Genomic DNA, 15,681 nt, shown 5'->3' with positions numbered 1-15,681 from the left:
TTGAAACAGGGTCTTGCTAAATTGAGAAGGTCTTCATCGAGCAGCTGAGGCTGTCCACGAACCTGCCATCCTCCTGTCTCAGCCTCCCAAGCACTGGGATTATAAGCGTGCGCCACCAAGCTTGGGGTATTACACCTTTTCAAAATATTTTTCGGTAAACACATTACCTCAAACTTTGCACTGACCTTTATTTTTATTGCATTTCAGAACCATGTGTGCTCAGTATTGCATCTCCTTTGCTGATGTGAAAAAAGCTCATGTCAACATTCGAGATTATATCCATCTCACTCCAGTGCTAACAAGCTCCATTTTGAATCAAGTAGCAGGGCGTAATCTATTCTTCAAATGTGAAGTCTTCCAAAAAACTGGATCTTTTAAGGTAAAATCCCTTTTGTTAGTGTATCTTGCATGTTTATTTTTTATTTATTTCGACCTCTGAGCTATACCCCCTGCCATATTTTTCTTTATTTTGAAACCAGGTCTCACTGAGTTGCAGAGGGCCTCACTAAGTAGCTGAGGCTGTCCCAACCATGATCCTCTGGTCTCAGCCACCCAAATGCTGGGATTACAAGCGTGTGCCACCACGCCTGGCTTCTTGCATGTTTTTAAACTCCTTTAACATGTAAATTTGATTCTCTTCAGTTGAAATAATAGGGTTATCTGGGTATGGTCCTGCACCCCTATAATACCAGTACTTAGGAGGCTTGCAGGTTCAAGGACAGCCTCAACAAGTAGTGAGACTCATCAACCTAGTGAGACCCTGTTTCAAAACTAAAAATAAAATAAGGCTGGGGGTTTAGTTCTGAGGCAGAATACCCCTGAATTCAATCACCAACACACAAAATAAAATAAAATAAGGCTGGGGTTATAGCTCAGAAGTAGAACACCCTGGGTTCAAACCCCACTACCAGCAAAAAAAAATAAAAGACTTGGTTACACCATAGTGTAAATATGACCCTAATTATGAGAGTTTTTTATATTGCATTCTCCAAATAGCATATACACTAATACTATACATAATAATTTATTTTTCAAAGTAGGGCATATTTGAAAATCAAAGGGAGAATTTTTTTTTTTTTTTTTTTTTTGTGGCACTGGGGGTGAAACCCAGTGGCTTTTCTACCTCTGGGATATACTCCCAGATCTATGTTTTATACTTTATTTGGAAACAGGGTCTCACTAAGTTGCTGAGAGCCTCACTCAGTAGCTGAGGCTGGCTTTGAACCTGTGCGATCCTCCTGTCTCAACCTCCCAAGCACTGGGATTACAAGCGTGTGCCACCACACAGGGCTCAAAGGGAGAACTTCTAATGACTAACCAAGACAGGAAGCTGGATGCAGTGGCACACAACTGTAGTCCTAGCTACTGAAGTCTCAATATGAAGATCACTGTAATCCCAGCATTCGGGAGGCTGAGACCGGAGAATTGTGGTTTGCGGACAGCCTCAGCTACTTAGGGAGGCCCTCTGCAAATTAGTGAGAGCCTGTTTCAACGTAAAGAATAAAAATTAGGGCAGGGATGTAGCTTGGGGGTTAAATGTCCCTGGGTTCCAACCCCAACCCACAAACACACACACACAAATAAGTAAGAGCTTTGCCTCTGAGCTTCTACCTAACCCTTTTTTTTTTTTTTTTTTTTTTTGGGCGGGTTTGAGGATAGAACCCAGGGACATTCTTTGAGTTACACCCCCAGCCCTATTTTTTAGTCTTTATTCTGAAACAGGGTCCGAGTTGCAGAGGACCTCACTAAGTAGCTGAGGCTATACGAGAACCACAATCTTCCTATCTCAGCCTCCCAAATGCTGGGATTACAAGCATGGGCCAACATGCCCAGCCTGAGCCCTATTTTTATTCTTTTTTTTTTTTTTTTTTTTTTTTTTTTGCAGGTCTGGGGATGGAACTCAGGGGCATTCGATCTCCGAGCTACACCTCCTGCCCTATTTTTTATTCTTTATTTTGAAACAGGGTCTCACTGAGTTGCAGAGGGCCTCACTAAGTAGCTGAGGCTGTCCGCTAACCGTGATCCTCCAGTCTCAGCCTCCCGAATGCTGAGATTAAAAGCGTGCACCACCATGCCAGTCTTTTTTATTCTTTATTTTGAAACAAGTTCTCACTATGATCTCACTAAGTAGCTGAGGCTGGCAGCAAACCTGTGATCCTCCTGCCCCAGCCTCTCAAATGCTGGGATTATAAGCCTAAGCCTACATACACCACCACTACACCTGGCTTTCCTTCTTTTTTTTTTTTTTTTTTTTTTTCCTTTTTTGATAAATTCCCTGGTCTGGCTTTGAACTAGCAATCCTCCTCCTTCTGCTTCCAAAGTTAGTAAGATTAGAGGTATATACCTGGTGAGGCTCTGTCCCTTAAATGACAGCAGGAAAAATTAAAAAACCCACGTAAACCTGGACTGTTAGCCAGGCATGGTGGCAAACACTTGTAATCCCAGTGCTTGGGAGGCTGAGACTGGAGGATTGCACAGGTTCTAAGCCAGCTTCAGCTACTTAGTGAGGCCCTCTGCAACTTAGTGAGACCCTGTTTCCAAATAAAGAATAAAAACTAAGCCGGGCGTGGTGGCGCACACTTGTCATCCCCGCACTTGGGAGGCAGAGACAGGAGGATCGCGCAGGTTTGAAGCCAGCCATGCTGGCTTAAGAGATCCTGTTTCCAAATAAAAATATAAAATAGGTCTGAGAGTGTCGCCCGAGGTAGATGGCCCCTGGGTTCCATCTCCAGTACCACCAAAAAAAAAAAAAGAAAGAATAAGAACTAGGGCAGGGGTATAGCTTGGATGTAGAATGCCCCTGGGTTCCATTCCATCCCCAGACCTGCAAAAAAAAAAAAAAAAAAAAAAAAAGCAAAGCCAGGCGTGGTGGCACACACTTGGAATCCCAGCATTTAGGAGGCTGAGATGGGAGGATGGCAGTTCGAGGACAGCCTCAGCTATTACTTAGTGAGGCCCTTTGGAACTTAGTGAGACCCTGTTTCAAAATAAAGAATAAAAAATAGGGTTGGGTGTGTCAGTCAGAGGTGGAATGCCCCTGAGTTCCATCCCCAGTACTGCCAAAAAAAAAAAAGAAAAGAAAAATGAAAGAAAAAGAAAAGACTAAAAAATAGGGCTGGAGATGCAGCTTCGAGGTAGAATGCCCCTGGGTTCCCCCCCAAGTACCACACACACACAAAAAAAAGTTGGGCTCAGGGTTCTCAGCTTAGTAGGCAGAATGCTACCCTACCATGTGCCTGAGATCATTCCCCAGCACTACAAAAAAAGGGGGGTACCGAAGGAATTCCCGCGGAATTCCAGCAGCATTTTTTTTTTTTTTTTTTTTTTTTGGTAGGTCTGGGGATGGAAACCAGGGGCATTCGACCTCTGAGCTACAACCCCTGCCCTATTTTTTATTCTTTATTTTGAAACCGGGTCTTACTAAGTTGCAGAGGGCCACACTAAGTAGCTGAGGCTGTCCGCGAACTACAATCCTCAATCCTCGGGTCTCAGCCTCCCGAATGCTGGGATTACAAGCGTGCATGTCCGGCTCCAGCAGGCATTTTTATCATAGATTAACAGCTCTGAATGTTATTATCCTTGAAAACCTTCCAATAGGAAAAAATAGAGAGATGGAAGATAAGTGATATGATGGCCCTGACCCTAGGCTAATGTGTGTTTGTGTCTTATTTATTTATTTTTTTTGGTGGTACTGGGGGTAGAACCCAGAGGCTTTCTACCTCCGGGCTATACTCCCAGACCTATTTTATACTTTATTTGGAAATAGGGTCTCACTAAGTTGCCGAGAGCCTCACTAAGTAGCTGAGGCTGGCTTTGAACCTGTGTGATCCTCCTGTCTCAGCCTCCCAAGTGTGGGATTACAAGTGTGCGCCACCACGCCTGGCTGTGTCTTACTTTTTAACAAAATATTGATAAAGTACAGTTCCGTGGTAGAAGGCCTAGCATATGTACGGCCCTGAGGGTTTTGTTTTGTTTTTGTGGTACTGGGGGTGGAATCCAGGGGTTTTTCTACCTCCGGGCTATACTCCCAGACCTATTTTATATTTTATTTGGAAACAGGGTCTCACTAAGTTGCTGAGAGCCTCACTAAGTAGCTGAGGCTGAGTTCGAACCTGTGTGATCCTCCTGTCTCAGCCTCCCAAGCGCAGGGATTACAAGTGTGCACCACCACACCTAGCTAAGGCCTTGAATTTGATCTTCAAAAATTAAAAAGTTAAGAAAGAGCTAGGTGGAGCTGGACGTGGTGGTACACGATTGTAAGTCCAGTACTTGGGAGGCTGAAACAAGATGATTGCAGGATCACAGGTTCACAGCTAGCCTCAGCATAATTAGCGAGGCTGTCTGCAACTTAATGAGACTCTGTTTCAAAAAATAGGGAATAATAAATAGGGCCAGGGCTGTAAAAAATTAAATTAAAAAAGAGCCAGGTGTGGTAGTATACACTTGTAATTCCAGTACTTAGGAGGCTGAGACACAAGGATCATGAGTTTGAAGTCAGCCTTGGCAACTTAGACTCTCAGCAACTTAGTACGACCCTGTTTATAGCTCAGAGGTAGAATGCCCCTGGGTTTAATGCCCAGTACCACACACACAAAAAAAAAAAACTTTACAGCAGGATGTGGTGGTGCACACCCAGTGTTCCAGTACTTAGGAAGCTGAAACAGAAGGATTGCAGGTTCATGGTCAGCCTCAGCCATGTAGCAAATATCTCAGCAACTTTGCAAGGCCATGTGTCCAAATAAAAAAATAATAGGACTAGCCGGGCGTGGTGGCGCACGCTTGTAATCCCCGTACTTGGGATGCTGAGACAGGAGGATCACACAGGTTCGAAGCCAGCCTCAGCTACTTAGTGAGGCTTTCAGCAACTTAGTGAGACCCTGTTTCCAAATAAAATATAAAAAAGGTCTGGGAGTATAGCCCGGAGGTAGAAAGCCTCTGGGTTCCACCCCAGTACCACCAAATAATAATAATAATAATAATAATAATAATAATAATAGTAATAATAGGACTTGAAGCCAGGTGTGGTGGCACACACCTGTACTCCCAGTACTTGGGAGGCTGGGACAGTAAGATCATAGGGTCACAACTAGCCTCAGCAACTTAGTGAGGCCCTCTGCAACTTAGTGAGATCCTGTTTCAAAATAAAAATAACACATACAAAACAAAAATAATAGTAATAAGGCTAGAGGTATAGTTTGGAGGTAGAATCCCCCTAGGTTCAATCCCTATCACTACACATGCACAAAAAAAGAAAAGGAAAAAAAGAATAAAGCTTACAGAATAGGGATATATAGAGAAAAATTTTATATAGCAATAAAATGTATCATTACAGGAGTCTAAAAGCTAAGTATATTAAAGTAAAAAAATTGTTGAGCATGGTGGCACAAGCCTACACTCCTGATTTTTGGGAGGCTGAGACAGGAGAATCCCAGGTTTGAAGACAGCCTCAGCAACTTAGTGAGACCATGTTTCAAAATGGCATTCAGGAGGCTGAGACAGGAGAATCTCAGTTTGCAGACAATTTCAGCTATTTAGTGAGGTCCCTTGCAACTCAGTGAGACCTTGTTTCAAATAAAGAAAAAAAATAGGGCTGGGAGTATAGCTCAGAGGTAGAATGCCCTTGGGTTCCATCCCCAGTACTGCAATAAATAAATAAATAAATAAATAAATAAATAAATAAGGCAAGGGTAGTGGCTCAGTGCCTCAAAATTGCAATCCTCCTGTTTCAGCCTCCCAAGTACTAAGATTACAAGTATGCAACAATGTGCCTGGCTCTTACCTTTTTTCTTTTGGTGTTTTGTATATTTTTGTGTGAGTTGTATTTTGTGTGAGTTTTGTGTATATTTTGTCTGAGTTCAATCCCTAGGATTGAACTCAGGGACATTCTACCTCTGAGCTACAGCCCCAGTACTATTTTATCTTTTATTTTGAAACAGGGCCTCACTAATTGTGGAAGGCCTAAGTTGATAAGGCTGGCAGTGAACAGGCAATCTTCCTGTCTCTGCTTCCCAATTCTGGGATTACAAGCATGCACCATCACACTCAACTGTATTTTTTTTAAATTTTGGAACATGGTCTCACTATGTTGATTAGTGTCTCACTACTGAGACTGTCTGCAGACCTGTGATCCTCCTGTCTTAGTCTCCCAAGTATTGGGATTACAGGCATGCATCACCACAAAGGGCTCGCTTATCTTTTTTTTTTTTTTTTTTTTTTTTTGGTGGTACCGGGGTTCCTGGAAGCCCTTCTACCTCCGGGCTACACTCCCAAACCTATTTTTACATTTTTATTTGGAAACAGGGTCTCCTAAGCCAGCGCGCGTGGCTGGCTTTGAACCTGCGTGATCCTCCTGTCTCTGTCTCCCAAGCATGGGGATCACAAGCGTGTGCCACCACACCCGGCTTACTTTTAGGTGTTTTTAAATTATTTTAGCCAGGCGTGGTGGCGCACGCTTGTAATCCCCACGCTTGGGAGGTGGAGACATCGGAGGATCGCGCAGGTTAGAAGCCAGCCGCGCTGGCTTAAGAGACCCTGTTTCTAAATAAAAAAGTATAAAATAAGGCCGGGCGTGGTGGTGCACACTTGTAATCCCCCACTTGGGAGGCAGAGATAGGAGGATCTTGCTGGTTCAAAGAGACCCTGTTTCCAAATTAAAAAAAAAAAAATATATATATATATATATATATATATATATATATATATATATATATATATATATATTAGGGTCTGGGAGTGTAGCCCGGAGGTAGAAGGGCTTCCAGGAACCCCAGTACCACCAAAATAAATAAATAAATAAATAAAATAAAAGTATAAAATAGGTCTGGGAGTGTAGAGTATAGCCTGGAGGTAGAAGGGTTTCCAGGAACCCCAGTACCACAAAAAAGAAAAAAAGAAAAAAAAAAAAAAGAAAAACACCTAAAAGTAAAAAAAAAAAAAAAAAAAAAAGAACAGGGCATGGTGGCGCACGCTTGTACTTGGGAGGCTGATACAGGAGATCGTGCAGGTTCAAAGCCAGCCTCAACTACTTAGTGAGGCTCTCAGCAACTTAGTGAGACCCTGTTTCCAAATAAAATATAAAATAGATCGGGGGTGTAGCCCGGAAGTAGAAGGCACCTGGGTTCTATCCTCAGTACCACAAAAAAAAAAAAAAAAAAAAAAAAAAAAGCCGGGCATGTTGGCACATGCTTGTTAATTCCAGTACTTGGGAAACAGACTGGAAGATCACAAATTCACCACCAGGTTCAGCTATTTAGTGAGGCCCTCCTCACCTTAGGGAGACCTTGTTTCAACAATAAAGAATTAAAGAATAAAAAATATAGCCGGGCATGGTGGCCCATGCTTGTAATCTCAGTACTTGAGAGGCTGCGACAGGAGGATCGCAGGTTCAAAGCCAGCCTTGACAACTCAGTGAGGTCCTCCACAACTCAATGAAACCCTATTTCCAAATAAGCTGGGGGGGCTCATCTCAGACATAAAATGCCTCTGGGTTCAATCCCTGATACTACAAAAAAAAAAAATAGAAAAAATAGATATAAAAATAGCCAGGTGTGGTGGCGCACGCTTGTAATCCCCACGCTTAGGAGGCTGAGACAAGAGGATCACACAGGTTCGAAGCCAGCCTCAGCTACTTAGTGAGGCTCTCAGCAACTTAGTGAGACTATTTCCAAATAAAATATAAAATAGGTCTGGGAGTATGACCTGGAGGTAGAATGCCCCCCCAAAAAATAAAAATAGGGCTGGGGTGTAGTTCAAAGGTAGAATGCCCCTGGATTGAATCCTTAGTACTGCAAAATAGAAAATAAATAAATGTATGTTAAAAATGTATATACAAACTAAAGTTAAAAAAATACACACAGAGCTGGGCATGGTGGTGCACACTTGTAATCCTCATGCTTGGGAGGCTGAGACAGGAGGATTGTGCAGGTTCAAAGCCAGCCTCAGCTGGCTTAAGAGACCCTGTTTCCAAATAAAATATAAAAATAGGTCTGGGAGTGTAGCCTGGAGGTAGAGGCCCCTGGGTTCCACCCCCAGTACCACCACACCAAAAAAAAAAAAAAAAAAAAAACCCACACAAAAAACAAAAGTGTGTATGTGTTCTACCTCTGAGCTAAAGCTCCCAGATCATCATTATTATTATTATTATTTTTTTTTGTAGTAAGGATTGAAACTAGGGCATTCTACCTCCAAGCTACAACCAGTCCTTTTTTTTTGGGGGGGTGGTACTGGGGATGGAACCCAGGGCATTCTAACTCTGAGCTACACCCCCTGCCCTATATTTTATTCTTAATTTTAAAAAGGGTCTCACTGAGTTGCAAAAGGGCCTAAGTATCTAAGGCAAGTGTGTACCACCACACCCAGTCCTTTTTATTTTTTATTTTTGGTGGTACTGGGGTTCCTGGAAACTCTTCTACCTCCGGGCTACACTCCCAGACCTATTTTTATACTTTTTTTATTTGGAAACAGGGTCTCTTAAGCCAGCACGGCTGGCTTCGAACCTGCAATTCTCCTGTTTCAGCCTCCCAAATACTGGGATTACAAACATGTACCACCGTACCCCACTTATTTTTATGTGTTTTACTGGGGATTGAACCTAGGGTATTCTACCTCTGAGATTGATGCCCAGCCATATTTTACTCTATTACTAAGTTATGGAGGGCCTAAGTTGCTGAGGCTAGCCAGGAACCTGTGATCCTCCTGTCTCCGCCTCCCAAGCATGGGGATTACAAGCATGTGTCACCACTCCCGGCCTGCCCTTTTTATTTATTTTTAGTGGTATTGGGGGGTGGAACCCAGGGGCCTTCTACCTCCGGGCTATACTCCCAGACCTATTTTATACTTTATTTGGAAACAGGGTCTAAGTTGCTAAGAGCCTCACTAAGTAGCTGAGGCTGGCTTCGAACCTGTGCGATCCTCTGGTTTCAGCCTCCCACACACGAGGATTACAAGATTACAAGCATTCGCCATCACGCCTGGCTTCCCTTTTCATTTTTAAAGCAGGGTCTCACTGAGATGCTAGGCCTGGCCTTGAACTCATGATCCTGTTTTAGCTATCCAAGTACTGGGATTATAGGCATGTATCACCATGTCCAGCTATCCCCTACCCTTATTTTTTATTTACTTATTTTTTGGTGCTGGGAATGGAATTTAGGGACATTCTACCTCTGACCTACACTCCCAGCCCTATTTTATTCTTTTTTCTTCTACGGGTCTGGGGATGGAACCCAGAGGCATTCTACCTCTGAGGTACACCTCCTGCCCTATTTTTTATTCTCTACTTTGAAACAGGGTCTCACTAAGTTGCAGAGGGCCTAAGTAGCTGAGGCTGTCCTTGAACTGCAATCCTCCGGTCTCAGCCTCCCAAATGCTGGAATTCCAGGTATGCACCACCACGTAGGGCTTATTCTTATTATTTTGAAACAGGGTCTCACTAAATTGCTAAGAACCTAAGTTGCCAAGGCTGTCCTCAAACCTGCAATTCTCCTGTTTCAGCCTCCCAAATACTGGGATTACAAACATGTACCACCGTACCCCACTTATTTTTGTGTTTTACTGGGGATTGAACCTAGGGTATTCTACCTCTGAGATTGATGCCCAGCCATATTTTACTCTATTACTAAGTTATGGAGGGCCTAAGTTGCTGAGGCTAGCCAGGAACCTGTGATCCTCCTGTCTCCGCCTCCCAAGTACTGGGATTACAAGCGTGCACCACTATGCCCGGCTTACCCCCAGCCTTTAATAAAAACAGGGTCTTGTTGCAGGCCATGGTGGCACATGCTTGTAATCTCCGGATTTGGGATGAGACCGGAGGATCGCAGTTCGAGGACAGCCTCGGCTACTTAGTGAGGCCCTTTACGACTCAGTGAGACCTTGTTTCAAAATAAAAATAGGGCTGGAGGTATAGCTTGGAGGTAAAATGCCCCTGGGTTCCATCCCCAGTCTGTCTCTGTCTCCGTCTCTGTCTCTGTCTCTGTCTCTCTCTCTCTCACACACACACACACACACACACACACACACACACACACACACACACACAAAGTGTCTTGTTAAATTACTTCATGCTCATCTCAAATCTACAATCTTCCTGTTTCAACCTCCCAAGTACTGGAATTATAGACATGAACCAACTTACTCGGCACTTTATACCATGTTTTTACTGTACTCTTTTATATTTATATACGTGTTTACTGGTGTCACAGTGGCCTACATTATTGTTTACTAACATGCTATACTGCATAGACTAGATTCTATTAGGTTTGTGAGTATACAGTATTTGCACAATTTAAGCATGCCTTCTCAGAAAATGTCCTATAATTAAGGAATGCGTAACTATATTCATTCACTATTCCTCTCTTCCAGATTCGTGGTGCCCTTAATGCCATCAGAGACTTAATTCCTGCCACCTTAGAAGGGAAACCCAAAGCTGTTGTTACTCACAGCAGTGGAAATCATGGCCAGGCTCTCACCTATGCTGCAAAAATGGAAGGTATTTGATTAATTTTGCAGGGCACTCAGAGGAGTGGGTTTTCCTATTTCGCCGGGCATGATGGCACACGCATGTAATCCCTGCACTTGGGAGGCTGAGACAGAAGGATTGCGGAGGTTTGAAGCCAGTCTCAGCTACTTAGTGAGGCTTTCAACAATTTAGTGAGACCCTGTTTCAAAATAAAATATAAAATAGGTCTGGAAGCCGGGTGTGGTGGCGCACATTTGTAATCCCCGTGCTTGGGAAGGGGAGACAGGAGGATCGCACAGGTTCAAAGCCAGCTTCGCTGGCTTAAGAGACTCTGTTTCCAAATAAAAATATAAAATAGATCTGGAGCTGGGTGTGGTGGCACACGCTTGTAATCCCAGTATTCAGGAAGCTGAGACTGGAGGATCGCGGTTCGCGGACAGCCTCAGCTACTTAGTGAGGCCCTCTGCAACTCAGTGAGACCTGGCTTCAAAATAAAAGAATAAAAAATAGGACAGGGGCTGTAGCTCGGATGTCGAATGCCCCTGGGTTCCATCCCCAGACCCGCAAAAAAATAAATAAAATAAAATAGATCTGGGAGTGTAGCCCGGAGGTAGAAGGGCTTCCAGGAACCCCAGTACCACCAAAATAAATAAATAAAATAGGTCTGGAAGTGTAACCCAGAGGTAAAATGCCCCTGGGTTTTGAAAGTGGTGACAGCTTTGTAAATTTCAAAGGAAACCCTTTTTGATTACAAGCAAAATGAACATACGTTTCTCTCCTGAATTCTCCTGACTTAATACTAACTAAACATGTTTTTCCCATGCCAGGAATTCCTGCTTACATTGTGGTGCCCCACACAGCTCCCAACTGTAAAAAACTGGCAATCCAGGCCTACGGAGCCTCTATCGTTTACAGTGAACCAAGTGATGAGGTAAAGAGGAGCAGTGTTCAATACTGCCTGCAGGGCTTTATTTGATTGGCCAACTGCTATTCCTATCTTTCTGAATGCTCTTTTTCAATCTGTTGTTTAATCTGTGTTAATACAGCAAATTTTTAGCCGGGTATGGTGGCATACACTTGTAATCCAAGCATTTGGGAGGCTGAGACAGGAGGATCACGGCTTGTGGCCAGCCTCAGCTACTTAGTGAAGCCCTTTGCAACTCAGTGACATCCTATTTCAAAATAAACAATAGCCGGGCGTGGTGGCGCACACTTGTAATCCCCCACGCTTGGGAGGCGGAGACAGGAGGATCGCGCAGATTCGAAGCCAGCCGCGCTGGCTTACGAGACTGTTTCAAAAATATATAAAAAAATAGGTCTGGGAGTGTAGCCCAGAGATAGATGGGCTTCCAGGGACCCCGTACCACCAAAAAAAAAAAAAAAAGAAATACGGCTGGGGGTGTAGTTCGGTGGTAGAATGTCCTTGAATTGCATCCCAAGTACTGCAAAAAAAAATAATTTTTTTTCTCTACATACACTCACTGATTAGTCTCTTTAAAATTTCCTCTATAATCAAACTATTAACAGCCCCCATTACCTCTCTGACCCAAACCAACATCAATTCTCATGTATTTGCAGTAGCCTAGCTGATTTCTGCTTCTACTTTTCCTATCTATAGTTTTTTTTCAAATGCAACCAGGGCTATCATTAAGTTAGAATTTGGGCCAGGCATGGTGGTGCACACTCGTAATGCCAGCATTTGGGAGGCTGAGACAGGAGGATCCAGATTCTAGACCAGCCTCAGATACTTAGTAAGACCCTGTTTCAAAATTAAGAATAAAAAATAGGACAGGGGTTGTAGCTCAGAGGTAGAATGCCCCTGGGTTCCATCCCCAGTACCACACACAAAAATAGAATTTGCCTGTCAACAAACTTCTCCCATTTTCCCACCTCATAACAGAAACCAAAGTTTTGCTTGATGCTGGGGATTGAATCTAGTCATACCCATGCCAAATACTTTGCTATGCCCAGCCAACCAAAGTTCTTATAAACATCTAGGTCTAGGCAAACTAACCCATCACTGTCATTCTGACCTCCATCTGTTACCCTTCCCCTGATACTTCATGCCAGGTACTCTCCTTCGTTCCTCAGAAGCAGCAACCACTCCCACCTAATAGTCTTTGCATTTGCTATTATTGTTTCCTGAAAATATTCTAGAGCCACTACATTTTTTCCTATCTGTAATTTGTCACTCACTCATCAGGGTCCTTTTCTGGGCAGCCTACACAAATTTTTTCTCCACAATACTTAAACATATCACACTTTTACTTATATTACACTAAGAATATAGCCATTTTGATGGCAGAGTATGTTTTATTCACTGCCCTATCCCCAGTGACTAAACATAAAAGTCTGGACAAAAGCCAGGCGTGGTGGCGCACACTTGTAATCCCAGCATTTGGGAGGCTGAGACCGGAGGATTGTGGTTCGCAGACAGCTTAAACTACTTAATGAGGCCCTCTGCAACTCAGTTGAGACCGTTTCAAAATAAATACAAAATAGGGCAAGGGGTGTAGCTCAGAGGTCGAATGCTCCTAGGTTCCATCCCTAGATCCACCTACCCACACACACAAAACTCTGGACAAAAAGAAATGGTCAATAAAGTGTTAAATGCCAGAATCAAATGTCTTGGGACCTTTTTAAATGAAAATCAAGATAATTTTTTCTTTCAGTCTAGAGAAAAGGTTACAGAAAGAATTGTGGAAGAAACAGAAGGCATCATGATCCATCCTAACCAGGAGCCAGCAGTGATAGCTGGGCAAGGGACAATTGCCCTGGAAGTGTTGAACCAGGTAAACAGCCTAGTTATTTCTTGCTTTTTAGCTACTGTTAAAAGTGTTTGGCTGTCAATTTAGTTATGTGTGTGTGTGTGTATATATATATTTGTTAATTGGCCTCTTTATGCTTTATATTTTTACTTAGGTTCCCTTGGTAGATGCACTGGTGATACCTGTAGGGGGAGGAGGAATGGTTGCTGGAATAGCAATTACAATTAAGGTGAGAAAACCACTTCTGGAGGATTTCTTCCACTAAAATTAATTTAATTTGGGGGGAAGAGTGGTAGTGGGGATTGAAGCCAGGGGCATTCTGTCTCTGAACTACACCACCAGTCCTCTTTTAAATCCTTTATTTTGAACCAGGCGTGGTGGCGCACACTTGTAATCCCAGCGCTTGGGAGGCAGAGACAGGAGGCTTGCACAGGTTCAAAGCCAGCCTCAGCTGTGAGGCCCTCTGCAACTTAGTGAGACCCTGTTTCAAAACAAATAAAAAATAGGGCAGGGGGTGTAGCTTGGAGGTTGAATGCCCCTGGATTCCCTTCCCACACCCGCAAAAATAAATAAATAAATAAATTCTTTATTTTGAAACAGGGCCTCTAAATAGCTGAGGTTGGCTGAAAACCTATGATCCTCCTGAGCCTCCCAAGTACTGGGATTACAAGCATGTGCCACCATGTCCAACTTCTCCACCCAAATTATATTGCTCCTTTCATCTCAGAACTTGAAATGTTAAGTCCTTCTCTCCCTCAATACTCTTCATCCATGACAACTTTTCAGCACAAAAGAAGTTATAATGAGTGGTAACTTCACAGTTCTTCCCCTGAATCTATTTTACCAACCTACTATGCATACCAGACTACCTTTCCCAAATTACCAGTAGAACCAGTTGTGACCCAAGCCATTAAAAGGTAAACGCCGGGCGTGGTAACACACGCCTGTAATCCCAGCATTGGGGAGGCTGAGATGGAAAATCACGGTTTGCAGACAGTCTCAGCTACTTAGCCAGGCTTTTCGCAACTCAGTGAGACTTTTTCAAAATTAAGAATAAAGACTAAGGCTGGGGGTGTAGCTTGCCCCTGGTTCCATCCTCAGTACCGCAAAACAAACAAACAAAAAAGGGTATTTAAACATACAACTTATTTATAAAGTGCTTGAAGGTCATATTTTCATTACATTCATCAAAGGAAGACTTTTAGGCAGAAATGCCTTTATTTTCTTCTATTTTATTTTAGGCATGCAGGCAGTTCTGTGGTTGTAAGGTTTCTAATCTTCCTCTTCCCAGGCTCTGAAACCCAATGTGAAGGTTTATGCTGCTGAACCCTTGAATGCAGATGACTGCTACCAATCCAAACTCAAAGGTGAACTGACCCCAAATCCTTATCCTCCAGAGACCATAGCAGATGGTGTCAAGTCCAGCATTGGTTTAAACACGTGGCCTATTATAAGAGACCTTGTGGATGATGTCTTCACTGTCACAGAGGATGAGATTAAGGTAAAGTTCCTGCTGGAGGAGAAATAACTAGAATAACATTAATATCTTAGGCAAAAGAACCTTCTGTTATGATTAACGGCTGACCAACAGGGGCTTAACTAGGTGACTTTTTGACCTGTGGGAGGACACCTTAGGTGTATTATGACAGACCTCTTGAAGTAGAAGCAGTTTTTTTTTTTTTTTTTTTTTTTTTTTGGCGGGTCTGGGGATGGAACCCAGCGGCATTTGACCTCCAAGCTACACCCTCTGCCCAATTTTTTACTCCTTATTTTGAAACAGGGTCCGCAAACCGCGATCCTCCCATCTCAGCCTCCCAAATGCTGGGATTACAAGTGTGCACCACCACGCCCGGCTAGTAGAAGCAGTTATGATGAAAACTATGTGTATTTCACTGGCAAACACACATGCACAGCATGAAGAAAATTCATAGACTGGGCATATACCCTCATTTGGCCTTTGGAATTAAATCTACTAGACTCTTTCCCTTTCTTCTGTTCCACTCACTAATCCTTACTCTCTTCTGCACCAACAGTATGCAACCCAGCTGGTGTGGGAGAGGATGAAACTACTCATTGAACCTACAGCTGGTGTTGGAGTCGCTGCTGTGCTGTCTCAGAATTTTCAAGCAGTTTCTCCAGAAGTAAAGAACATTTGTATTGTGCTCAGTGGTGGAAATGTAGACTTAACCTCCCTCACTTGGGTGAAGCAAGCTGAAAGGCCAGCTTCTTATTCTGTTTCTGCTTAATTTATGAAAAGGGAAAGATGGGATTTAGTGTTACATGAAACTTATTTTCCATCGTACTCTCTTGGGGCAAGAGATGTAGCTTAGTGGCACATCATTTGTCCAGCATGTGTAGGGACCTGGGTTCAATACATAGGACCACACATACACACAAAGATAACACTAAAGTGCTTCAGTGAGCTTTTTTGTTTTTGTTTTTTTAAACTAGTAGTAGTAG

The 15,681-nt window shown here is 43.1% G+C and overlaps 1 protein-coding gene across 1 annotated transcript; it reads left to right on the top strand.

Annotated features, from left to right (window-relative positions):
* Positions 1–211: 211 nt before the first annotated feature.
* Positions 212–15,467, top strand: SRR (serine racemase; the record flags this gene model as incomplete). Its single annotated transcript, XM_080713986.1, has 7 exons — positions 212–379; positions 10,357–10,483; positions 11,281–11,384; positions 13,126–13,245; positions 13,376–13,450; positions 14,513–14,722; positions 15,255–15,467. 7 exons carry the CDS (start codon positions 212–214, stop codon positions 15,465–15,467), a joined length of 1,017 nt encoding a protein of 338 aa, XP_080570112.1.
* Between the last annotated feature and the right edge of the window lie 214 nt (positions 15,468–15,681).

The sequence above is a fragment of the Muscardinus avellanarius genome (assembly GCF_963383645.1).
Source record: "Muscardinus avellanarius genome assembly, chromosome: 16".
Classification (NCBI taxonomy): Eukaryota; Metazoa; Chordata; class Mammalia; order Rodentia; family Gliridae; genus Muscardinus; species Muscardinus avellanarius.
The sequence above is the reverse complement of the archived record's forward strand: the minus strand, read 5'-3'. Positions and strand labels throughout refer to the sequence as shown.